Raw genomic sequence first — 26,554 nt, forward strand, 5'->3', positions numbered from 1 at the left:
TAGTTTTTAAAAGTGAGTTTATTGTTTCCAATTAATAACAGAGAAAAACACAAATTCAAACAAATACAGGATTTAAACTAGCTTCATTATACAGCAGTGGCCTATGGCAGGGAATGCAAAGACATTGTAAACATAACAATGATTCAAAAAAACAAACACCAACCAATATATGTAAATATATATCTTTAAAAAAACGTATCAAGAGAAGTACTAGACCAAAAAAAAGAAAGATCAATAGATGTATTGTATCGGAAGTATAAAAGGCAATGTTTGACTCGTAGCTTAAATTGCAAGGGTAATGGGGTATTTCTCTCTGATACTATAACCATGGCTTTTTAAACAAGGTTAAGTGAATGTTTTCAGATCTCACTTCCTGGGAACAGACACTTCTGGCACCAACTACCAAGAGAAACCTAAATTTGGGTAAAACAATGCTATTGTATGTACATGGTGGCAGGGTGTGGTGCTCTATTCACATTTCACCAGTCTATTCACCTCCCAGGTCCTCTCATTGAAATGTAACATTGTTTAAATGGGATTTAAAAAGCACTGGAAGCATTTTTAAAAAAAAAAGAAAAATGGCCAATGTAACTGTGGATAACCTCGGATTAAGAAACTCCATTGGACAGAAGCACAACAAGGCCAATAGCACATTTCTGATCTGGAAAAATCATGCCTCTCAGCCTTTTTTCTTATTTTCTTTTTCTTAAAAAAAAAAAAAAAAAAAAAAAGGAAATAAACAAACCTCTAACAATATGACAGACAAAAAGAGCTAAAATGATTTTTTTTTCTTTTGTAATAAAAAAGCAACTCTTTACAGGACGTCCCAAACCTCTCCAGTCATCTTACCGAAACCCACATCTAAATACACCGTTGGTTCTACAGGCAAACCCTGTGGCGGCCTGTGATCCTAGAACAGATTTAGGGCTGCGGAACATGTACCCACTCAAAGTCCAAAATACCTTTCTACGCCGACCTGTAGGTGGAACCATGGGCTCCTAGATAACCTGCGAGAGCTGATGGGTGTTGGTGTAGGTTTGGGCTTGAGAAAGAGAGAGGGGGGGGCGAAGAGGACAAGAAAGCGAGGGTGGCCTCTCAGCCGTGAGTGGTGTCATCCTCCACAAAGTCCTTGGCCTGCTCTGCCGAGATCACATCAATGTGACTCACCTGTGGGGCGAGAACAAACACACAAACACACAAATAGATGAAGAAACAAGCGGCGCACACACACACATACAGCCTTGAGTGTCATTCCGTGACATTTCAGTTGACAAGCACATCCACTGGTGCTGCACGACTTCTAACATTCAAATTATCGATGAACATCCGCTTCATTCACCACTCCACACAGCCATAGAGCAAAACTCTGCATTCATAACTAGAGAGCATGCAAGCTTATGATAACACTGACAATGATACAATAAGTCTGTGCCTACAATGGCCTTTTTCTGAATTCACCCGGCTTCGTCTTTATCGACACTCTAAATTCTTAACGACCTAGACTGTTATAGATTCTCAATGGTTAACGACATGGGGAACAGCTACATATCAATCTGCAATAACAGTTTTCAAGAGCGGTACCCGTACAGAAGCATGTGATTCTGGAGGCCTCTACATTTCAGCCCATTTTCAGTTACCTTTTTTCTTTCCTTTTTTTTTTTTTTTAAAGGTATATTTTTGGGCTTTTTATGCCTTTAATGATAGAGACAGTGGAGAATCGACAGGAAGTGAATGGGAAAGAGAGCAGGGGTGGGATCCGGAAAGGACCACGGGGCGGGAATCGAACCCGGGTCGCCGGCGTACGGTGCAGGCTGGGGCCCAGTTACCTTGTTCCTGAACTTGACGCCGTAGAACTTGTCGGCCGACTCCAGCAGCTCGGGCCTGAAGGTGGTGGTGATGAACTGGGCGTGGCCGGCCAGCTCCACAATCATGTCTGAGGACACCAGAGAGAGAGACACCATGAAGGAGCTATCGGGAAAACTACGACGTCCAGCATGAACATTCAACCATGTGCCAATCTGGAGCCAAAATTCAAAATACTCCAAAAACAATGCTTTGCTAATTGTAAGTGGAAGTGTTTTTTTCACTCTTTAATACATTATAGTATTGGACATGCGTTGTAAATCATTAATGAATAGAGGTAGGTGTAAAACCGCCCCCCCCCCCACTGCACTTCGCAAGCTTCCATCAAGTATAAACAAATCAAATGGCTGAGATTAGCCGTGCTGGTATCGGACAGTGCGTCCGCGCGCAGGTGAAGGTGTGGAGTACCTGACACGGCCTTCCTGTGCTGGGCGTCCAGCGCCTGGTCGATCTCGTCAAACAGGTAGAACGGCGCCGGGTCGCACTTCTGGATGGCGAAGATGAGAGCCAGAGCCACCAGGGACTTCTGACCTCCAGAGAGCTGCTGCATCTCCCTCATCTCACCCTGCTTCCCTGTGAACGACACCTGCGGGAGAGAAGGGGAGAGAGACAGGTTGGAGAGAGAACAAGAGAGGAGGAGGAGAGAGAGACAGAAGGGGAGCGACAGACAGGTTGGAGAGAGAACAAGAGAGGAGGAGAGAGAGAGACAGAAGGGGAGAGACAGACAGGTTGGAGAGAGAACAAGAGAGGAGGAGGAGAGAGAGACAGAAGGGGAGAGACAGACAGGTTGGAGAGAGAACAAGAGAGGAGGAGGAGAGAGACAGAAGGGGAGAGACAGACAGGTTGGAGAGAGAACAAGAGAGGAAGAGGAGAGAGACAGAAGGGGAGAGACAGACAGGTTGGAGAGAGAACAAGAGAGGAGGAGGAGAGAGACAGAGAAGGGGAGAGACAGACAGGTTGGAGAGAGAACAAGAGAGGAGGAGGAGAGAGAGACAGAAGGGGAGCGACAGGTTGGAGAAAGAACAAGAGGAGGAGGAGAGAGACAGACAGGTTGGAGAGAGAACAAGAGAGGAGGAGGAGAGAGAGAGAGAGAGACAGAAGGAGGGAGGGCGGGAGGAGAGAACATGAGTGGGAGAGCGAGGATAAGTGTGTGCTTTTAGTTTATCTTCCTCCAACTCATATTATCTAAGACAATTATCCTGCAAAAGAGTACAAATGTCTCTTGAAACACTCATAACTGCTTAATATGATTCATTTCATTTCTTTATATAGCGCCAGTTAACGGTTACATTATCTCAAGGCGCTGTACAGAGACTGAATCCCGAAGGCCAAACACTTTAGGCAACAATGACAAGGGAAAAAAAAAACTCTCAGATTCGGATGAATCACTTAAATTCATCAGATCAGATAAAATATTTTAGATGTCGTTCTCAATAGACTTCTAACGAACTCAAGTATCCACTGAGTGAAATGACTAATACAAATTATTAATAAATAAAACAAGTTTGACTACTCTGCGTACTGAGTGCGTGTTTTGTGCACCTACTCTGATGCCCACGCCAGTGAACTGGTCGAGTTTTTTGTCCACCTACCCTGATGCCCACTCCAGTGAACTGGTTGACTACTCTGCGTACTGAGTGAGTGTTCTGTCCACCTACCCTGATGCCCACTCCGGTGAACTGGTCGACCGAGGGCACGCTGCTCTGGGAGGTGGTGCCCTTCTCGCTGTCGGTGCCGCCCTCGCCCTCATCCTGCGACTGGCTGCCCTCAGCGTCGCCCTTCTTCATCACCAGCGTGGCTTTGCCGCCGGGCACCAGCTTCTGGAACACCTCGCTGAAGTTCTTAGACACCTGGTGTACACATGGCAGACAAACCAGTTCAGCCAAAGATCTTTCATTACTGACAAGATAGAGCAACATAATGCATCTCTATGGAGGCAAAATTCAAACAGTTCCTGTCTGCTTAAAGAGGCGTGTCGCAAAGATGTCATAGTGAGATATCGGTCTCTGTCAGATTGGCATGCAGTTCAGTTAAAACGTAACGTCACTTTCTAGGTCTGCTTAAAGGGGGATTCTATTTCGTTTCTCCTGACCGCCAGAGGCGGTGCTTTCAGCACCGCCTCTGGCGGTCATCCGAAACTCATAGAACCGTGGTTATATGCATAACCTTCGTTTTGCCCCCCTTCCCTGCAAAAACAGAACACGGAAATGGTCGAACGTTTGCGCCTCTCCCTCCGTTTTAACCCTCTCTGGTTCAGCTCCGTGACAAATTACCGTTTAGTTTATTCACTTGATACAGCTCTCCGTCCCCTGTCGTCCACTGTGGCCCTCTGATGAGCGCCGGCCTCTGTCGGCCCTCCATCAACACTAACAGGACACAGTCAAGACTATTTTCTTCTGTGATTCCTCGTCGGCAGAATGATACTGCTCTTTGTTCTAGTGATAGTTTTGGGATCTTCAAAAGGCATCTAAAGACTCACCTAACTTATATCTTACAAATGTGTGGCTTGTGATTTTTATTAAGCTATATGACTTGACCAAAACTGTTCATTTTAACAAAATGTTTATTGATGTAAGTCGCAAAAAAAGCATGAACATAAACATGATTTCCATTAACACTATTTTTTGGCCAGAGAGGTTATTTCAAGCAGGGAACAGCATGAAACGCTTGTTCAACACCCACTGATCTCCATTATAAAAAACAAGTCACTGTTTTGGCTGGCGAAGTTGGCTCTGCCTACGTGTCTATGGCCAACCGCCCGCTTCCTTTTGAGAACAGAATGTGGTGTTCCTTTGTTTAACTGCATTAAGATGATTAACTTGGTGAGTCTCTAATTAAAGTGATGCTGCAAACGGCTGAAGTCAATAGAGACGTGCTGGTTTATTTCCAGAGACTTATGTATTCGACCTGCTCCGCAACACAGAGCTCTAGCGCTGGAGCACTAAGGAACAGCACGCTCAAACCAGAGGTGCGTTCAAAATGGGCAAGTACGGTATGCTTTCTGTGAACAGTTACATTTGAACAGCGTAGCGTAAACATTACATTGTAGTGGTCACACTTCATCCAGGGCCAACTGAGAACGAAGTTGCATTCCAATTTGACAAACGGCAGCAAACGATCGTGGTGAACATGTTTTCTTTGCACAGTTACAGAGGGTTTAAATAATGTGGTGTTAACATCCTATTTCAACGGTAATTGCATTGCTGCCTTTGTCAAATCGCGTCCAGTTCTACTGTACAGTCGCGGAGAACTACCTCCTCAGACTGTTTGCGATTGTTCGCAAACGTTCGCCGAAAACTCAAGGCTAATGGAAAACTGTTTGCGTCCGTAAACGTTTGCCTATGTTTGCGAATTCGAATGCACCTATAGTCTACCTCAGCCTGTTTGCAATATTGTTGTTTACTGTTTGCAAACGTTTTCCTATGTTCACGAATTTACACGCAGCTCTGAGTGAGCAGATGGAGAGTTTGTACCACTAACCAGTGAACATCTGCGTGTAGAACTCGCACAATAAGGAGAGACAGAGTCAAGAGTCTAAACACGAGACGAGAGGTTGAACCCGTCTTGAGGGGAGTCGAGAGCTCGTACCTGCTTGAAGGTGAGCTGGATGGCCTCGTATTTGCGCAGCTCGAGCACGTTCATGAGCTCCATGATGGACTTGTAGCCGCGGTCGAGCTCGTCCTGTCGCTTGATCAGCTTCTCCTTCTGCTCGGAGAAGTTGACAAACTGGTCCAGGGCCTTCTTGTTGACGTGGCTGTACTTCTTCAGCTCGGTGTTGCACTGCTCCAGCTTACGGAAGAGCTGCAGGCCAGAAACAACAGGCACGCAGGTGAACAACACATCCATGTAATATATCATACATCCATATCCATTTGAATGTAAGCAACTACCACCCACGTACTGTAACCATAACAATCTGCTAGAGACAAAGTGATGTAAACAACCAAGCCAGCTGTCTTCACATAAAGCACGATATTATTCATGTAGACAATCATCTTACAAATAAGAATTGTTTGGGTGTTATGTCACTGATCTGTTGTCAAGATACGGTCTCCATCAGTTGGAAGGAAACTTCTTTTCAAAACAAGTCAGTCGTGCCCCTTGGCCATGAACCGTGAACACAATGATCGCTGTGATCAAAGCACTTAAGTGTTTTGTTATTGACGCGCTGTGTGTGTGTGTGTGCGTGTGTGTGTATGTGTGTGATCACAGGAACAGTGCTGGCTGCGATGCGCTGGCCAGACCCTCGGCAGGCTGCTGCCCACGGAGTGGAGCGGAGTCGGCCCCGCCCTACAGGCCACTCGACGCGTTGCATAAGGCTGGAGATATTTCTAGCATCCAAGGAAGAAGGTCAGGCGCCCTACCTCCCTCACTGCAGATATGAACATCCCACGCGTCTCTCTTGCTCACCCACATTTTCACTGATGTGCGCGCACAGACACACACACACACACACACACACACACAACTCTCAAGCCTTTTCTCTCTCCCTCTTTCTCTCGGACACACACACACACACACACACACCTTTATCACTCTCTGTCTCTTGGTCAAAGAGATGCTCAAGGACACATGCACAGTCACACAGTCACACAAACACACACACTTTCTTTCTCTGCCTCTCCCACTGTCACTCACTCACACACTCCCTTTCTCTCCTCAACACATACAACACACACACACACACACACTTAGGAGTCCAGAGTGAGGGGCAGTGGGGGTCTGAGTCACCCTCGTGTGGGAGGGATGTGACACCTCAGCGCCGCAGCACAGATGATGACTACAGACAGTAGAGGAGGAGGTGGTGGAGAAAAGTAAACCAGAGGAGACTGAGAAGAGAGGAGCTGGAGTGGAGAGGGAAAACAGAGGCGTGGGGTGTGGAGGAGGAGGAAGAGGAGAGGAGGAGGAGGAGGAGGAGGAGGAGGTGAGTCAGAAAAGAAGGTGAGGAGAGGAGGAGGCGGCGAGTCAGAAAAAGAGAGGACAGCAGAGGAGAGGAGAAGGAGGTGAGGCAGAGAAGGAGAGGAGAGGGAAGAGAGTCAGAAAAGGAGGAGAAGAGGAGGAGAAGGTGAGTCAGAGAAGGAGAGAAGGAGGATAGGAGAAGGAGGTGAGTCAGAGAAAGAGGAGGAGGAGGAGGGACAACAAGATGAAATGGTGCAGAAGAACTGGCAAAGAAACTTCACTAGAATGAGTTGGGGGTATAGTAGAGAAGAGGAACCCACTAGAAACAGGCGAGGACATCAGAGCAGAGGAGGCTAATGAGGGATCTCAGAATAGAGTCATTAAAAAACGCTGGACTGGAGGCTCAAAGAGGAAACAGTCACGACCAGAACAGTCCACGAGAGGGAAAGAAGGAAGTAGCCCTTCAAAACTAAGAAAGAGGAAATAATGCCAGAAAGGTAGCGTGCTCGTACCGGCTAAAACGAGAGAACAGTTCAAGAATGCAAGGACGACTCGGATTGAAAAATCAAAAATAAAGGAACAAATGTCGGTGGAATCTGTAACCATCACCTGATGAGACAGGTACAGGAATACAGAAACAAAGACTGGAATCAAACTTGGACTCAAGAAAATGTAAAAAAAAACAAAAAAAAAACAATAAACTTGAAGGCATCAAGATGAAGATGGCAGTAGCGCAAATATGTCCCTCTAAATGCACGGGCTGAGTGAGGCTCACCTGTTTGAGCGTGAGCGTCTGGTACTTCTCGAAGGCCTCCTGCGGCAGGGAGCCCAGCTCGCGGATCTTCTTCATGCACTCCTCCTTCTTCTTCAGCAGCATGCCCTGCCGGTTGGTCATCTTCTCCAGCTCCTTGGTGTCGTGGTTGATGGCGTCGTTCTGCTCCTTCTCGATGTTCTTCCAGCGGTCCATGCTCTTGATGTGGTCCTTGATCTCCACCTCCGTCTTGTCAATCAGGCCGTCCAAGTCTGGGGGAGGTGGACGACGAGAGTACAGACAAAATCACAAACCACAAAACCACTTTGTTTTCCCGTAGAAAGGGCTCTGTATGCATGTCAGTCCATCCTAAGGTTTATTAAGAATCATTTAATACATTGAGCATGCCAGGCCATTTTTGCTTATGTTATGAAATGGTAATATGTGGGGGTAGTAGTGAAGAGTGGAGGGAGAGGTTATGTGATAGAGGGCGGAGACAGGTGCAGGTGCTGTACCATCCGAGCGGGCCAAGGTGTCCTTGATGCGCTTGTTGATGCCGTCCAGCTCAGAGGTGGTGGCTGTGAGCACAGTGCCTCCCTCAGTCTCCCGCAGCTCATTCAGCTCCTGGGTGCGTGCAAACACACACACACACACACACACACACACACACACACACACAAACAAAGAACCATGAAGAGCCACAAATGCATAGACAACACACGCCGGACTAACACACGTCCGATAACCGTACAATAACAACCAAAAACAAATCAGCATCCAAAACACACGCGTGTTCAGAGACGGTGCAGCTGATGATGTCCAAGATGGCGGTCAGACTCACCTGCTCCACTTGGTCCAGACGCTTCCGCAGGTTCTCGTTCAGGTACGTCTCCACCCTGGTCATGATGCCCTCCAGCTTAATCCTCTCATTCAGCAGCTGTCTGTTATCCTGTCATCATTCACAACACGCACACACACACACACACACACACAAACAAGCGTTACATAATCCATGTGAGTGAGTCAGGTTCGTCTGTCCATCCCCCTGATGGCCTACTGACACATGATGATCACGACCTGCTTAATTAGCACCTTTCATTAGAGCCATAAAAGGGAGTCCGCAGGGCCACCACACACACACACACATACACACACACACATACATACACAGATGATCTGAACACACACAAACATACAGATAAACTAAACACACACACACACACACAGTCAGACTACAAAAAAGGCCCGCAGTTATGCAACTAATGATATTCAGTAGCCTCCCTCCAGAGGCCGTGCGGAGACAAAGGGAGAGCGTGCGGTGTGAGGGTTTATCCAGGAGACGAGAGCGGCCCGCGGACCCCTGCTGCCCACACACACGTCTGCAACAATGAGCCGGGCCGGGCGGGTGAGCCGCTTTAGGTGATAATGGGGCACAGCTGTGTGCGCGTGGACACACACACACACACACACACACACACACACACACACACACACACACACACACACACACACAGATCGTGTTTGGTGGTGGGTGGTAAGCACGGGGAGCGAGGCTCAAAGAGCAGTGGGCTAACGAGAGCTCTCGGCTGCAGAGGCCTCTCCACTCAAACGCAATCAGAGCAACACGAGGGCTTCCCCACGCAGAGGAGAGTTTCAGAGACGGCCGGGCCAAAAATAAGAGCAGAAATATATGGCACTCCCCCCTTGAAGTGGAAAACTTTACATGTACAGAACTGGCTCTCACTCAAGTATTAGTTCATAAAAACTCTTGTTAGAGATGCACAGTTTTTCCTCAGTCGCTTTAGTGCATTTCTTGAATCATCATTAATGTTTGCACAATAGAAACGGCATTTCTCAAAACTAGTACAAACTGCACTGCACAGTGGATAACCTGCAAAAGTGTGTAACTAACTTGCTCAAAATAGTTAGCTTATGTCTCAAAAGTAAATATTTATGTACTTGCTTTAACAACAGAGATTAGAGTAGTAGATTATTTCAGATGATTTTGTGCTTCCCAGGATCCAGGGTCTCTTAAGTAAAATGTCGTCAATAAGTCCGTCATGCTGAATAAACCATCAGGTTCTGCACTAACAAAGCAATATACAGTACACTGCACTCAACGTGAGGCACTTGCTCTCTCAGACCCCGCTTACATTTGGTTTTGAAATGTGTCTTGGGTGATCTAAATACAAATGTAAACAATCAGCGAGACGCGTTGTGATCCGATCACTCAAACCCTCTTGCCAAGGTTGCTTGTGATGCATTTGACCACATATCCTTTGAATAAATACACGCGTAAACCGCAATGTGTCTTGGCTGACCACTTGTGACTTGAAAAAAAAAGAAAACACAAAAACAAATCCAAAACAGGCCCTCCGACAGCCCTTTGGCTGACCACTTGACTTGAAAAAAACAAAACAAAACCAAAAACAAATCTAAAAACGGGCCCTCCGACAGCCCTCTCTCCCCTGCTGGACGGGACGCACCTGCTGCAGCTGGCGGATCTCGTCGTTGAGGTCGTCGACGCGGCGCTGGTCCTCCAGGCTGAGCTGCGCCAGCAGGTCGGTGCCCAGCTCGGCCTTCAGCGACTCCCGCGTGGACTCCATGGCGTGCAGGCTGGCCTCCAGACTCTGCAGACTGCGTTGCTGCGAGAGGGGAGAGGGAGAGAGAGATGAGAGATGAGGAGATGAGGAGAGGTGACGAGAAGAAGGAAGGAGAGAGAGAGAGGGGTGACGAGAAGAGGGGAGAAAGAGAGTGATGAGGGGAGGCAGAGGTGAAGAGAAGACGGACAGAGAGAAGGTCACGACTCGATGTCAGCTGTGTGTGTGTGTGTGTGTGTGTGTGTGTGACCACAGGGGTTGACTTTCCATGCAGGGCACACACACAGAGGCCTGACAGCTCACCAGCAGGTCTCAGAAGCCTTGTTAGTGCACTCAGAGGTCTACAGGGGCTCGGCGTGTGTCACCAGGGCTAAAGTATTAATAGGTCAGTGGCACCAACACAATTACAGGGTCCCCGATACAACTCCCTTACCCTGCCTTTAATCCGCCTTGAATCTGAAGGTATGTGGAAGCCTAACATCTTAATTAGCCTTTAATCCACGTAATGTTCCCTTGACAATTTAGCTTACAGCAGGCTCACACAGAACTGCTAAATGGGGGGGGGGGGGAGGTCACCGCATCGGCAAATCTCATAACATCTCCTATTGTAACGCTGCCATGATCTTTTTATTTCCGTGTGTGACGCCTGTTTAGGGCCTGTTGTTGACAAGATGACGTAGGACCACTGGTTGTGAAAACCTTGTTGTGGTTCTGAGATTCCACTGGCAGAAGAGCAAGGTCCAAACGACACCCAAGATCACGGAGCTACACATCTGTTAAACGACTGGATGTAAATGTAAAACCAGGCTCCGCCTCAGACTCCTGAGTGGCCAATCGCGGGAGGCCTACCTTTGGCATGAAGGTCTTCTCGGACTGCTGGCGTTTCTCCTTCAGCATCTTCATCTCGGACAGGATGCTGTCGCGCGACGCCTTGAACTTCCTCTGCTGGGTCTCGATCTGCTGCATCTGGTTCATCAGCTGGTCGATCTCGTTGTTGATGCGTGTGTTGGGGGTTAAGGGAGAAAACTACACATCCCATCATGCCAACAGTACAAATGTGAGCTGTGCACACGTCAGAATTTTATTCACGGGGGCAAACGGACAGAAATGGAGGACTTGGCTAATTTACTGATCATAAAGAAATGCAGAGGCGGTAAATAAAAGGTCTAAGTCCTATCTGAACAATTCACTTCTGCACAATCACCACCTACAATAATGTTATCGACTGAGGGCAAAGGCATTGCTGTCTTGCTGCCAATGGGAAAAGCCTAAGATATCAACGCCCATTGTAAGTGGGGAAGTAGCAAGTACAGCAATCCTATTAAAGGCTGGTTCAATAGTTTAAAAATGAACATTAGGTCTATGTCCATTAGGATGCAATGCCTGGAGAGAATCTTCAGTGAAGCCAGACCAGACCATATACTGTACATCCACTAGAGGTTCACTTTAGGCCTGGTTGTACCGGGCTACCCATAATCCATTTGGAAAAGGGAAACCTACTGTTTACCATCAACTATCAAAATCAACCCCAGGCACGGCATGACACAGTGAGAATGTGACCCGGCGAGCACCATGACGGCACGGAAGCGAGGGGGAGGGAGGAAAGCGAGGAGGAGGAGGGAGGGAGTGAATCACTTTTCCCCGATCAAAGGGCGCCGCCGTTCTGGTGACGACGCTGGAGCGACGGCCCACCAACCGCTCGCCGCTGACAACCCAATTACCGGCAGTTTCCCTGAGCACCGAGAGAGGCGACGGTGGCCACCGCCAAGCGCCCGCTTCGGGGGGGAGCGCAGGAAGAGGAGCAGAAAATAGCCCCTGACGAGCACCATCCCCCAGGGGGGCGCTGCCGATCTCTAGAGCACAGGTGTGAAAGAATAAGCACACCACCACACACACACACACACACTTTTAAATAATTGATTGCTCCAGTGAGTCACCGCTGCGATCCACATATGGCGGCGTGTCATCAGCTCGTCCAACCACCCACCCACCCACCCACACTCTCTCTCTCTCTCTCTCTCTCTCACACACACACACACACACAGTTATAACGACCTGCCTGCTCAAAATAGGCACGCTATCCACACACAATCCACATACTAACAGACGCCAAACACACACACACACATTCTCTACATATGTGTAGACACCCACACAATCCACATCCACACATGCTTCCACACCAGCACCCCCCCCCCCCCCCCCCCCCCGCTCCCTGCCATATGACTCATACTCCACCTCCAGCAGGGCACCTGCACTTTGCTCCTTCGCACTCCCAAACGCCCTGATGTCATCAGCCTCGGATTAGGAGCAGCACAGACCGAGCGCTGGCAACAACCCCAACCCCTCCAACTCCAGTCCAATCTTTCATTAGGGCCAAGGGCAGTCATGTCAACGGAGGGAGGGAGGGAGGGAGGGAGAGAGAGAGAGAGATGATGAATGGAGGAAGAGTGGGGGTGGATGGCGGGGGGGCTGGAGAGAGGGATGAAAGGAAGAGAGAAAGTAGGACTGGATGGGGGGAAGGGCTGGAGAGAGGAGGAGAAGGGAGGGAGGGATGGATGAGGGGAAGACAGAACGAGAGAGCGCGTGTGGTGAGGGGGCAGAGGGCGTCAATCTGACTCACACAACAGATGAATCACCACCCCTCTGTTTCTGAGGCAGGTTACCATCACACCTGCTGGTTTAGTCAACACACACACACACACACACACACACGCACAGGCAAGTGCAGGCGCTGTGCAGAGACTGGGAGCACTACAGGTCATCTGGGCAGCCAGATTTCCTCCTGACTGCAGTGGGAGGGCAAGCGGTTTGGCATCGCCGCACAATGACGCTCACCGGCTGGGACAAACTGCTCCGACTGTTGTGAGGCAGTCAGCAGGCAAATCAATCATTCAGATTCACCCAGGCAGGAGGACCTTACTGACGTGAGAGCCATTCTAACTTTCACCACCACATGTAGTGCCATGTGTGTGTAGCAGACTAAATACATGAAAAGACTGTGAGCAATGAGCATGCATGCACCTGGTCTGTACAAGCACTATGTGATCACACTTTGTGTACAAATGTCCCTGGATATCCACAGGCACACATACAGAACTACAATTGAGTGTGTGTGTGTGTGTGTGTGAGAGAGAGTGTGCATGTGTGTGTGTGTGTGTGTGTGTGTGTTTTTGTGTGTGTAAAATGTGCTGAAGGATATGTTCGATGTTGCGGCGCAGGTTCTCGTTGAGTTTGGCCTCCAGCTCGCTCAGCTCCTCCTCGGCTCTCCTCATGTCCTTCTGCAGCTCCAGACGCGACTTCCTCGTGTCGTAGTAACCGCCCGTCAGCGCACCTCTGCTACTCACCTGGTCACCTGCACACACACACACACACACACACACGCCATATAAGCACTGTTTATAGACGCATTTCAATCCAGATACATTTCTACCACCACCCTCATCATAGACAACATAATGAATTTGAAGTGTTTTCATTGGTGCATACAACAAAATGGAATCCTTCTCCATTCTGGTTCTGCCATTCCTTGAGTAAACTGGAGATGCCCTGCATAAGCGACCCTAAACCCAGTTAACCCCTTCAGGCCCTTGAGTCTGAAAAGAACTCGAGCGTTGTCATCAGAGCGTATACAGTAGTAATTTCCCGAATATAAGCCGCATTGTGTATAAGTCGCAGGACAGTGTTTCTTGCAAGTTAAAAGAAACAAAACCATATTAACTGCCCCCATGTATTAACCTCATAGCAGAAGATATTTTGCAAAATCAAAGTATAAGCTGCGGCTAATAGTCAAGAAATTACGGTAAACCCAGTTAACCCCTTCAGGCCCTTTGAATCTGAAAAGAACTCAAGCGTTGTCATCAGAGCATAATAATCTGGCCGTACCCTCCAGAGTGATGCAGTCCATGGTGAAGGCCCTGGCCAGCTGAGTGGACACCTCCATGCTGCGGCAGATGAGGGTCTTGCCGAACACATGCTTGAAGGCCTTGTCAAAGTTGGTGCTGTAGCGCAGCTTGCTGATCATCGGGATGGCATCCTGTGGAGAGAAGAAAAAAGACATGCAGTCTTCCATCTAGTGCTAAATCAACACATTTCTGTGTCTGTCTCTCTGTGTGTGTGTGTGTGTGTGTGTGTGTGTGTGTGTGTGTGTGTGTGTGTGTGTGTGTGTGTGTGTGTGTGTGTCTAGTGCACATGAATCAATACATTTCTTATCATATTATCAGATGTTAGCAAATTAGCAATTACTGAGTCAACAAACATATAAATGTTCATTTATGTTCTTATACTTCATGGGATAGCAGACAGGCTCCATTAGGGTACATGTTCTGTGGTGGCCACCACAATCGAAAACTGCAAAACTGCAACCTTTACACTGTCTCTGTGTAGGGGTGTGTGTGTGTGTGTGTGTGTGTGTGTATGGTCTCTTACGTTGGTCTCTGTGTAGGTGTGTGTGTGTGTGTGTGTGTGTGTGTGTGTGTATGGTCTCTTACGTTGGTCTCTGGGTAGGCAGTGTCGCGCACGTCCAGCTTGGTGAGGGGCAGGAAGGTGACCTCTCCCGGCAGGTTCATCTTGTTGAACTCCATGAGGATCTTGGTGCTCACCTCGTCCGTCTCCACGATGTGGTAGAACAATCTGAGCAGGGGACAGAGCAGGAGGAGAGAAACATCGGAAAACAAAAGTGTGAAAGACAATAATGAAAAGATGAGTGGAAGAAGAGAAAATAAGGAAAGAAAAAAAAGCCTCGATGCTGAAGACTCATCGCGTCTCCTGGGACACAGGAGTCAGATGATGACACATCTACCAGGAAAGCAACAGCGGCAGCACATGCAGTGAGTCGGTCAGTTTAATCAATACACTCAGCGCAGGGCCACTCAGGAGTGTGAAAAATAGCACACTGGGTATGAGTTTGAGGAAGGCTCGTTTTACAGGGAGTATACAGTATATGGAATTTTTTTTTTTTAAAAACTCTTCTTGTAACCTTCATACCCAGACTGATAACCTTTACAGATTTTTTTTTTTTTTGAAAAAGTCTGCTGCAAATCATTCAATCTTGACCAAATCATCCAATCTTGATTTGGTATGACCAAAGCTGAATGCTTTTTTTTTCAATGCTGGCAATGCTATCAATACCTGCATCCACCCAACAGCCCATAATACCCGAAGGGAAACGTAACCGTGCTCACCTGGTTCCGGCTGTAACCTCCACACAGGTGTAGAACGCTGGCTCACACTCAAAGTTGTTCATGACGATGCCGTGGTAACCGTTGATGACGTGCTGGTTGATGCCTTTGCGGCGGAAGTGCTCCAGCACCTTGTTGATGCTGTCGATGCCGTTGAGGATGGCCTGTGGGGCGAGAGCAGAGCCGCAGAACCTCGCGGTCATTCACTGACCCTCAAGGTCATTCATTGACCCTCAAGGTCATTCACTGACCCTCACGGTCATTCATTGACCCTCAAGGTCATTCACTGATCCTCAAGGTCATTCATTTCTTGAATTTCCCCTTGGGGGATCAATAAAGTATCTATCTATCATTAACTGACCCTCACGGTCATTCATAGACCCTTACGGTTATTCATGGACCCTTACGGTCATTCACTGACCCTCACTCAAGAGAGACCCAAACAGGAACAAGTGCCCAAAAGATAACATCACTTTAGAGTGTGTGGAGGTGGACCTGAATGTGACCTCTAGCAGACATGTGACCGTGCTAGTGTAGTAGGTCAATATGGTTTCACACGCACTGTCCACATTGAACCTGACTGATGTGTCTGTGAGTATGTGTGTGTTTGTGTGTGTGTGTGTGTGTGTGTGTGTGTGTGTGTGTGTGTGTGTGTGTGTGTGTGTGTGTGTGTACACGTCTCTCCTGACCTTGCCGGTGGCGGCACGGAGCAGCTGCTGTTTCTTCTCCAGGTCCTCCCTTTTGGCAGCCAGGGCCTGCTGCTCAGCATTCTCCTCTCTCCACAGGTAGCTGTGAGAACACACACACACACACACACAGAAATAAATTCAACACATGCCAAAATATACCTTCATCAACTTAACAAAAGAACGAGTACATATTAGGCTACTCAAATTATTTGACACCCATATGCAGACATAAGATAGTTTAGAGAAATGCCAACGGCTGTTTGTAATACTGTACATCCCCTTGTCTTATCAGAAAGTCGTTAACAACTTTGCTTGAATCTCTTCTGCTCACACACTCAGGCACGCACGACGCACGAAGCACGAAGCACCCGTGCCCAGGGTTAAAACAGCAGGGTGAGCGGACCGCTTCAGATTGACCTTTGAGAATGTGTTTGATGTACTCTGAGACTTGAGACCTTGTTTGTGTTGTTTATTTTTTTTTTCAATTTATTTAGAGGAGCATAAGCACGTAAACGAAAAACGTGATCGATGGGGGAGAGATGAGCACATGACTCATTCGAGACTCCCTGGATTCAGACAGCCACGTAGACAGATGCAGGGGAGCGAGTGAGTCACAGGCAGACTTACTTTCTCTCGCTCTGCAGTTCATCCTTGCGGTTCTTCACCTCGTAGTACTTCTTGTCCAACTCCTCCACGCGGGTCTTCACCTCATTCAGATCCTGATCCAACTTCTGCTCGAGGACAAATAAAAAGATGAATAAATCAATAAACGTATAACACAGACATAAATAAACATCCGAAGACATCCTAAGACATCCTAATACAGACCGACAGATCATGGCCATCTGGCCATGTTGAGTTTGTCCCTCCATACATACTGCCTGCTACCTCAAAGTGCGGAATAAAGCTTTTACCCCTTTTGGCATTATCGTCCTAACATCTGAACTGTTTTCTTTTGCTGATCTGAATCAGAGTGCCTCTCAACATCTCTCCTCAATCCTCGATGCTCGGTCCTCCAGGCTCGTTCCCACCGATCTATAACTAACACTGGATAGACTATCCCATTGTTACCGCCCCATCATTCGTTATCTAGATCAGTGAGGACGAGGACCGAGGAGGGAAGGGAGGATGTATAAAAGACCAAATGAGAGGCACCCAATGTGTCCTCCGCCTGTACTCTTGAGTCGGCGTCAGCAGCACAGTGCAGACAGTGAGGGCATGCGTGTGGCGTCTGTCTGTCTGTCGTACGTACGTTGTACTGCTCCACGTTCTTCTCCTTGTTGGCCTCGGTGTCCTCCAGGTCTTTGTGGATGGCGGCGATCTGGCGCTTCTTGTCGTTGATGGCCTGGTCCAGGGACTTGAGCTCCTTCTTGATCCACTTGTCCCTCTCCTCCTTGGAGGTGAACTGGCTGCCGCGGCCCTGCTTGGCGTACAGGTCCGTCCGCTCCTGGGTGGCCTGGGCCAACCTGACCAAGGAGCAGAGCGGGGTGAGCAACGGACAAACCGTACAAGGCATCATTTAAATCACGTTTTTTTAGGGACATTATTTGGTAATGACATGACATAAAATGATCACCATGGCGCTATTTTTACAAGCCTGCTGTTTTTTTTTATGCCTTTAATAAGACAGGACAGTAGAGAATGACAGGAAGTGAGTGGGAGAGAGAATCAGGATGGCCACAAGCCTACTGTTTTTATCCATTTATATTTCTAGCATAGAAGGCCACACATACTGTATGGAATCATAGACCTCGGATCTTATTCTCCCTGCTGAGCTACAGGTGACTTGACCACCATCACTTAGCATCACTCGGATGACCAACAGCAGCGGACATTTGAGTGGCGTCACGTGGGGTCCAGGCGTGGCACTGACCTGGCGATGCCCTTCTCCTCGCGCTCCTTGACGGTGTTGAACTTGGGCTCGGTCTCCTGCAGCTCCTTCTGCTTCTCCTCGATCTTCTCCAGCAGCTTCTGACGCTCCTTCAGCAGACGTTTCTACACGAGCACACAGGGGGGAATACAAAACCGTCAGACGGGGGTGGGAGAAAGGGACACACACAGCGCTATCTTAGCCTTTACACACATACACGCACACCTGGGAAGTCAGGATTCACAATTATTCCTGAATTGTCTTGGTAAAGACAGATTAAAAGAAAAGAAAAGAAAAGAGTGTGAAGTGGTGTGTGTGTGTGCAGGTTGCCTTGTGTGTGTGATTCACAAAGCACCTAACGGTAATGACTCGAGGTCAGTTTGCCAAATTAGTAAACTAGATGCAACACGAGAGGCTGAAGAAAGCAATTCACCATGCCGGATTACACAACCACGAAATGAATACCTTTTAGGCAGGCCATCTACGTACAAATTTGCATCAATGAAAAACAGCCCACGTCTTGCAGACCCACAAAAGAGCCAATCACAATTTGACACCATTTCATCAGCAAGCTTTTAACTCCAGTAACAAACTGTCGATGTCTGGTCTTACTTACAACAATAAAACATTCCAGCCAAAGCCTTGCGCTGCAAAAAATAAAAAGTGAATTGAGACCAGCACAGTGACGGCGGGAGGGTTATGACATTTTGATGACGCATCTGTCCGGATGCGCGCTGACAAAACTAGGTTGCTGGCCATTTCAAACCCAATTACCCACAATACAGGTTGTGTAACAATAACGTTATCAACCAGGCCACACTCTAAGAGGGTTACGTTCACTTGCAATTTGTCGTTTCAAATGAAGAGATCCAAAGATCGCGCGCCGAGCGATTGCATTAAAGACGTCACATCCAGCCTTTTCTGGATCGTTAATGCCACATTATGCCCACCCAGCTCGACACGGCCCTGGCACTGCCATGCTGGCGCCGCCTGAAGGACCCAACCCTGGCAGTATTTTGGGATACGGGTTTAGAGCGCAGCCCCTGTGCTCACGTCACACATACGCAAGAAGAGGAGACGAGGAGAATTGTCCGTCCCCCTTCCACACACACACACACACACACACACACACACACACACACACACACACACACACACACACACACACACACACACACACACACACACACACACACACACACACACACACACACACACACACACACACACACACACACACACACACACACACACACACACACACACACACACACACACACACACACACACCCCATGGAGCAAGGCACGTGGCGGGTTCACGTTTGGAAGAGACGTCACGTTCGGCGGAGTCAAAGGGCAAATGACGCACCGGAGGTCCCGCGTCCTATCCCAGCATCCCTCAGCACCGCCACGGCAACAACGGGGCCAGGTGCACCTGCTCGCTCCCCCTGCCAACTCTAGGCCATGGCATGCCTGCTGGCATCTCTCTCTCTCTCACACACGCACACACACATTACAGCTCTTGAGCCAAGTCCACGTCACAGGAGAGAGGCAGAGACAAGGAGACAGAAGGATGGGGGTGTGGTTGCGTTTGCCCATGAGAGGGGGTGTGTGGTTGCGTTTGCCCACGAGAGGGTGAACATATACATGCAGATTTATGTACGTTGTGTTTGCATGAGCAGATGCACCATGTGTTTAAGTCTCAGCGTGTGTGGAAAGCATGTAGGTGGAAGAGGGCTCCCAGCATGCTGGCCAGTTCCATGGCATAGCATAGTGGTCTCGTGGGCATAATGTGGGAGGAGGAGTGTTTGTTTTGGGGTTTTGATGCTAGGCGGTGGTGTGGTAAGACGCGTAAACAGAAAGCAGGTGGGAAACCTGTTCCGTCTCGAGAGGAACGCATGTGTGTGGCGTTGACAACACTGTGCGCCTTCACCCATGTGTTTATGGACAACCAAAGGAGTTGTAAGCCACTCAATATGCATTGCACACACATACACACAAAAACACCACCATATAAATACATATGTGTAGGCCATGTATAGGGAATTTAAAAAGAAATAAACAAGCAAAAGTAATGAGACATGAATATTCAGGAGATAAGGCTCCTTGAAAACCAGCATACTTTACACACATAAAATGTATAACAAATTAATTACACACAGATGTTCAGGATAGACCATCCCCTTGGGGATCAATAAAGTATCTATCTATCTATCCATCTCAGCTGACTTTTCATGTATTGTATTGTATTGTGTGCATTGAACATGGTGTGTGTGTGAGTGTATGTGTGTGTGTGTGTGTGTGTGTGTGTGTGTGTGTGTGTGTGTGCGTGTGTGCGTGTGTGTGTGTGTGTGCGTGTGCGTGTGTGTCTCGGCCCCTGACTCACCCTCTGCTCGCTGTTGCCGGCGAGCTCGTCCTGCAGGTCCTTGGCCTTGAGCTCCAGCTTGGTGCGCTGCTTGATCTGCTCCTGCCGCTCCGAGCTCAGCTGCTCCTTCTCCTCCTTCATGGCCGCCACCTTGGCCTTCAGCTCGCGCACCACGCGCTCCGTCTCCTGCGGGGGCACGAGGGGGATCACAGGGGTTACTACAGGTCAACTTCGGCTTCCAGTTCAGTTCAGTTCAAAAAGCCAAACACACAGACACATTTCCTGTGTGCAAGTCTCTAGAACCCCATCAGAATCAGAATTGCTTTACCCCAACTTACTGATACAAGGCAGTGACACTACATACACATTCTGTGGATTTAGAACCCCCCCCATACCCCATAAAACCGTCCCGTGTGCTGGAGTACGGGTGACTGTTGACGCACTCACCTCGACTTTGTCTCTGGCATCCTGCTGGGCGTCTCGCAGCTGCCTGGACTTGTCTCCACAGGTCTCCCTCTTGGTGGACAACTGCAGGACAGAACATTCACCAGTCAGACACAGTGTTTTAATTCCCAAACTATCATTATGAAAAACATCATATAAACGTGGCCAGTGACCTTCTGTGCACTATTGAGGATTCACTCTCGCACAGGACAAAAATTATGACTTTCTCGCACCAACAAGGACTCTCTACAAGTCAACTTAAAAATGATTGCAAACAAGAACATCTTCTTTCCCATCGATTTTCCCACAGACAGATGCTATCACCAGTGTGGCAACATAAACCTCAGATCCAATCCCTGAGACCAAGGAAGGCCCGTCTCTAGTTCTAGAACACAGGGTGATGGGTCACCTCGTCCAGCTTGGCGCGCGTCTCGTTGAGCTCCTGGTTGTAGATGGTGTACTCGAGCGCGCGGCGCAGCTTGTCCCACTTCTGGTACTGGGCCAGCTCCTCCTTCTCGTCCTCCAGCGTGTGCAGGCGCTCCTCGATGTACTTCAGCAGCTCGTTGATCTTCTCCCTCTTGCCCTCTGATGGAGAGGGAGAAATAACGACAAAGACAACCGTTTAGGGCCGTGGCACACCGGCCATGCAGATCTGAAAGGCGGATGTGCTCAAACTCCGAATTATATAAATTCTTTGGGTGCGTAAAAAGAAAATAAACTAGTTTAAAGAAAGATAAACGCACTCTCAAATATATTCTTGTGCTTTTATTTATCCTGACAGCATGTACAAGACGGACGCATTTCGGCAAACAGCCATCCTCAGCGTCTATTTGAGAGTGTGTTTATCTTTCTTTACACCGGCCATGCAGGACATCACTTTCTTTAACTTCCCCATCGTAAACAACAGACTTTAATAGTGCATGCTGTCATGTTAGAGATCAGGGCCCTGTAACTCGAAAATCTAACGTATCAATGTGCGTGTACATATGGCTGATGAATTCATAAATAATAATGATCCTGGTGTATCTGAAACATGTCGAATCTTGCGCGTAAGCTGCACTGTAACTCTGTAAAGTGCACTGTACAGAGAAACTATCCTAAAGGCTGTGGTAACTAGGCAATCAGCATTCTCCTCCTTCCCCCCAACAACAGTCATAAAACGTTTGATTTTGTCAGTCATCAGCTGCTCAGAGTGCAATGGCTGAGAAAAAGAGGAAGCCTAACTTTTAGGCAAGCACAATGAAACAACATGACCGAGGTCAATCGAAGGGATTTTGATGGCCACAAAATACTCCCGGCCTACTAACTCTTTGATGATGCCTTTTTTGAATTTATCTCAAGATTGTTGTTTGTTGTGGTTCACTATTACAGTGTTAATTGGGGTCTAAAGCACTCATAATTTCCCGTCCAAAGTTACGTTGCACATAGACCTTTGAATCATTTTAGTTACACGCGTGTTTATTTACGATAGGCTTACGAGATGCGTAAGGTCTATGGGCAGCATGTAACTCGAATGATGCAATTTGCGTGAAGCAAGGCTACAGACTGGTGAGTTTACCTGTCTCCTTCATGAGTGAGATACTCTCCTCCTTGCGCTCATCGTAGACCCTGGTACCGGCCACCTCTCGGAGCAGCTTCAGACGCTGGGAGTCAGGGGCAGTAGCCATCTGGTTGATCTGTGGCCAGAAGACAAAACAAAATCTTATTGACAAACATTTCTCTTTTATCTCATTAATATGATCTGTCTTTTGTCAAGATTAGTTAGTACTACTAATGTCTTTTAATGCAACTCAGTGGCCGGACTTGCCTTGCCCTGCTTGACGATGTAGTAGGGGTTGCTACGGGAGAAGCCAGCACTCTCCAGCAGGTTCATCACATCGTTCTTACTGCAACACAACAAAAGCCAATTAAATAAATAAATGGTCAACACAGCCAACCCTCAGCTCAAAAACACAACCTACTCTCGGCCAAACGCTGCACAATACTGGTAATGGTACACACAAGTCTAACCCCACAGTAGTTATATATCAGTAAGGACTAAATTAGAGGACGGTAGAAAATCTTTCCAAAATACTTCACTTACGTCACCATTTTCTTGTCTAAGAAATACTGGTCCTTCTTGGCCCCAATGACACGCCGGAGGGACACCTCTTCTTTGTCGATCTTTGGAGGAAGAACATGCGAAAGATGCTCAAATTAACTATTAGGGGGTGAGGGATTGAAAGTATCCTAAAATATAACGTCATGACAAGTCTTACCGGCAGCCTGTTGTCAGAATTGTCAAATATAATCTCCACAAAAGCCGAGATAACACGAGGGCCAGTCCCTTCCTATTAGGGAAGAAATGCTGCTGTTATTTCAAACTTTCCATAGACCTGTGCTTAACCATACATCATTCTAACATCACAGATTAATCTGACAATCTATGGTAGGTAGGATTATGCACAGGCATATATTTTCTATTCATGCATATACTTCATATATTTACAATTACATATTTAAATGAATAATTTTTTTTTAAAAAAAGAGTCTTACACTCAGGTGTATTTGTGCTGTTCTTAACACAGTGCTTTTTATAACACACAGTACAATTAAATTGTAAGAAAGAAAACTGATATATGCACTGAGCATATTTAGTAGCCTGCATGAAAAGGTTTAACCAGAGGATCAGGTTTATATCAGAGATGGCTTATTTCCACAGAGCTCAGTGTATGGTCAGGCTGAGGGGCCGTATCGTAAGGAGGAGAGGAGAGAGGGAGGAGAGGAGAGGAGAGGAGAGGAGAGGAGGAGAGAGGGTCTTACGTGGAGCAGGGCCAGACGCTGCTCGGGACGGAGGTGGCTGAACTCATCACTGAGCACAAACTGAATGGCTGTGAGGAAGATAAGCACAGTACACATTAATGACTATGTACACACACACCTACACCTTGCAGGCATAGAACAACACACACAGCGCCATCAACTCACCAGACAAAACAGCACACAACACACCACACAAACGTCATAAACACAAAACACCACAAGATGCTGATAGACTTACCATAGAAGAAATTACTTTTGCCAGATCCATTTCTGCCAACTGTTAACAAAGAGAGATGTTAGACATAAATCCGCTGCACGTTCCTGACTGTTCATTCAAATGGACTGACAAATAATGACAGGACAACTCACCGATGACATTATGCTTTGGGCTGAAAGGGTCAACCACAGTCTGATCCCTGTAACTTCGGAACCCCTGGATAATGACCTGCAGATACACATGTCCACTTAATAACAGGAAGCAGGAACTTGACCACCACCACCACAACAACAATAATCCATAATCCGCACTAAGGAGTATTAGAATATTACACTGGTGCCAATATGAGCAGGAGAAGAATGGACTGTTCTTACATGTCTGACATACTATGACATGAACGCAAACTTGTGTGGTATTGTTTGAGATAAGTGGCAACATCTCCATGCTCTTAGGACCAGAGAAGTTATAGAACACCTGTATTGAGCACCCATATTGAACACCTGTATAACTGTCACTCTTTGCCTACCATAGTTATTATGCAATACCATTCCAAATAAATTGACGTCTAATGCTAGAAAAACGTCTTTAGGTTAAGTAATGTCTCAACCAATATCCTTGTTTACAAACCTGCCTCAACCCTCGGTTTAAATCATGCACAAGTTTCATCAATGTCATGTTAACGTTACAGTATAGCTACCTAGCTACATTGCTATCACTAGCTATGCTAATGTAATAACAGAGACACAAATGACACACTAACTTAGTCTACTATCGCCCCCCTCACAATAGTTAGAATAGACCTGAAACAACTAAGAAATCATGTATGATTGGTGAATCCAATCAAAACACGTAACGCTAGGTGTGCTTTTGAACTGTCAGATATCTGGGCAAGTTAATGGCTATGTGAGCTCGGTAGCTAGCTAGAGTGCAACAAGCTCCTCAGAAGGCTAACGTTATAGAGCTATTTGCAGCAGGATAGCTAGATAGCTAATCAGCTACCTTGCTTAAAAGAAAACAACACTGACTAGAAATGAAATAATATATATGACGGGTGTCGTTGCTAATAACAATCTGTGTTCCGCATCGGACAAAATTGACCTACTAAGCTGTCTACAAATGAATAACAAGCTGTGTTGCTCGGGTATTGGGTCACCAAATGCCTGAAGCAGCCATGTTTGTACTTAGCAGACGCACGAGCTAGTTAGCTCGAGCCATTTTCCTGCTAGCCGGCTGAATGAACATTAGCATGTTGGCTAATATAATAACTGCGTCTCAAATGATAAATACATATATGTTAGCATTCTTTTGTGTTCCCCCTTTCAATAGAAGTTTGACCAGAATTTGGCATTTATCTCTCTGTCAGTTGTGATATTACTAAACGATCTTGCAGCATTTGACAAGCAGCACCAATTTCGAGAAACACGTCTCCACAACATGCAAGTTCTCCGCCTACCTGTTTAATGTACATGATCGTCTATGCAGGGACTTTCCTCAGGAATAAAAGTCGAAAATCACCCTCCTCCTCCTCCAAAAAACTGAGAAGAAGGGCAAGGCTAGTTTTATTTGTAACTAAAGCCTTTTTTTGCTATTCTGCTACGTCGGAGCTATGCGAAATATCCAGACAAAACAGAAATAACAACGAAAATGGCGACAGGGGCGGGACAAATAGAAGAGTTCACTGTGCATTTTAGGTGATGTTGGCGTTCCCAAAAAAATAAATATTCGTATAACTTGTAAATGTGTAGATTTAATGCATGTTTATATAAAAATTACACAACTTATTTGAAAACTTTCCAATTATTGATATATGTTTCCACGAGATAGTGTATCTAAATTATGATTTGTTTCAACACCTCTCCCTATCCGTTTGGATTGGTATATTCTTGGTGAGGGCGAAGTTGAGCGCCAAAGAGAGATTTGACTTGAGAGACTTCGTGAGTAAGTTGTTACAGTTGCTGTATTTGACTGTATCAATTTGTTTAATGTCGGCCTCTGTTAATATGAGACTGGAACTGGTGGTTCGGTCCGTCCCTCTTGGGTTTTAGAAAATAGTAGACTTTGCGGTTCTGCGCGTGAGATCTATATAAAAAAAACTTGAAACTAAAGGTACGACGACAATATCCCATTAATCCCGCCAACCATTTATCAAATGGGAGCCTGGAAAGGCAACATGGTCCGTTTTTAAGGACTCCGTCGTGCCTCTACAATTATGTGTCATTGAAGCACATGTGTTTTGCTTGTTCGTGGAAACGTAGACTGTCCTCTTTTTGGTTGAATTCGAGCACTGATTTGGATCTGGTTGGTTGATCAGGGAGGGTCCCTGGTGTCGTCTAGTCGTCCCTTCCCTCCTTAGATTTATTTGAGACGTTCCCAAGTATATCTGTAGGGGTCACCATTGCACAGTTGCGCGTGACCTGTGCATAATACCAAGGAACGGATGTGCATGTGATAGGGCCAGTATTATGAACAGTGATTAACGATGACACACCGCCTTAATCATCCAGTTTGTCGACGTCCCCGGATAACATCCAAGGTAGTATGAAGTAGTAACAGTTCCTAACAATTTTAGTAGCCTATTTTTCCCATATAGGTCATATTCCCAAACTAGGCCTGAATTGATCATTGATCTGTACTTTCACTTTGGCTTTTATGGTAATCACCATTTCAAGTAGGCCATCTCCATTGACATAGGATGCCTCTCATTCGGTCTTTTATACACCCTCCCTGCCTTCCTTGAACCTCGTCCTCACTGATCTAGATAAAGACTGATGGGGCGGCAACAGTGGGAGAGTCTATCCAGTGTTAGTTAATATAGATCTGTGGGAATGTCCCTCGAGGATCGAGGAGAGATGTTGAGAGGCACCCATAGACCTC

General features: G+C 47.1%; 1 protein-coding gene across 1 annotated transcript; it reads right to left on the reverse strand.

Annotated features, from left to right (window-relative positions):
* Nucleotides 1-25,305, reverse strand: smc3 (structural maintenance of chromosomes 3). Its single transcript, XM_062545646.1, has 29 exons — nt 25,134-25,305; nt 23,833-23,908; nt 23,702-23,740; nt 23,464-23,531; nt 22,920-22,991; nt 22,745-22,824; nt 22,469-22,547; nt 22,220-22,337; nt 21,071-21,246; nt 20,665-20,745; nt 20,239-20,403; nt 17,856-17,977; nt 17,235-17,448; nt 16,610-16,713; nt 15,983-16,082; nt 15,297-15,457; nt 14,604-14,745; nt 13,999-14,149; nt 13,316-13,468; nt 10,963-11,114; nt 10,000-10,158; nt 8,355-8,462; nt 8,029-8,137; nt 7,538-7,785; nt 5,452-5,664; nt 3,522-3,713; nt 2,272-2,449; nt 1,827-1,933; nt 1-1,167 (listed from the first exon to the last, which is right to left on the reverse strand). Exons 1-29 carry the CDS (start codon nt 25,146-25,148, stop codon nt 1,096-1,098), a joined length of 3,654 nt encoding a protein of 1,217 aa, XP_062401630.1. The 5' UTR covers nt 25,149-25,305; the 3' UTR covers nt 1-1,095.
* Between the last annotated feature and the right edge of the window lie 1,249 nt (nt 25,306-26,554).

The sequence above is a fragment of the Sardina pilchardus genome, chromosome 1 (assembly GCF_963854185.1).
Source record: "Sardina pilchardus chromosome 1, fSarPil1.1, whole genome shotgun sequence".
Classification (NCBI taxonomy): domain Eukaryota; kingdom Metazoa; phylum Chordata; class Actinopteri; order Clupeiformes; family Clupeidae; genus Sardina; species Sardina pilchardus.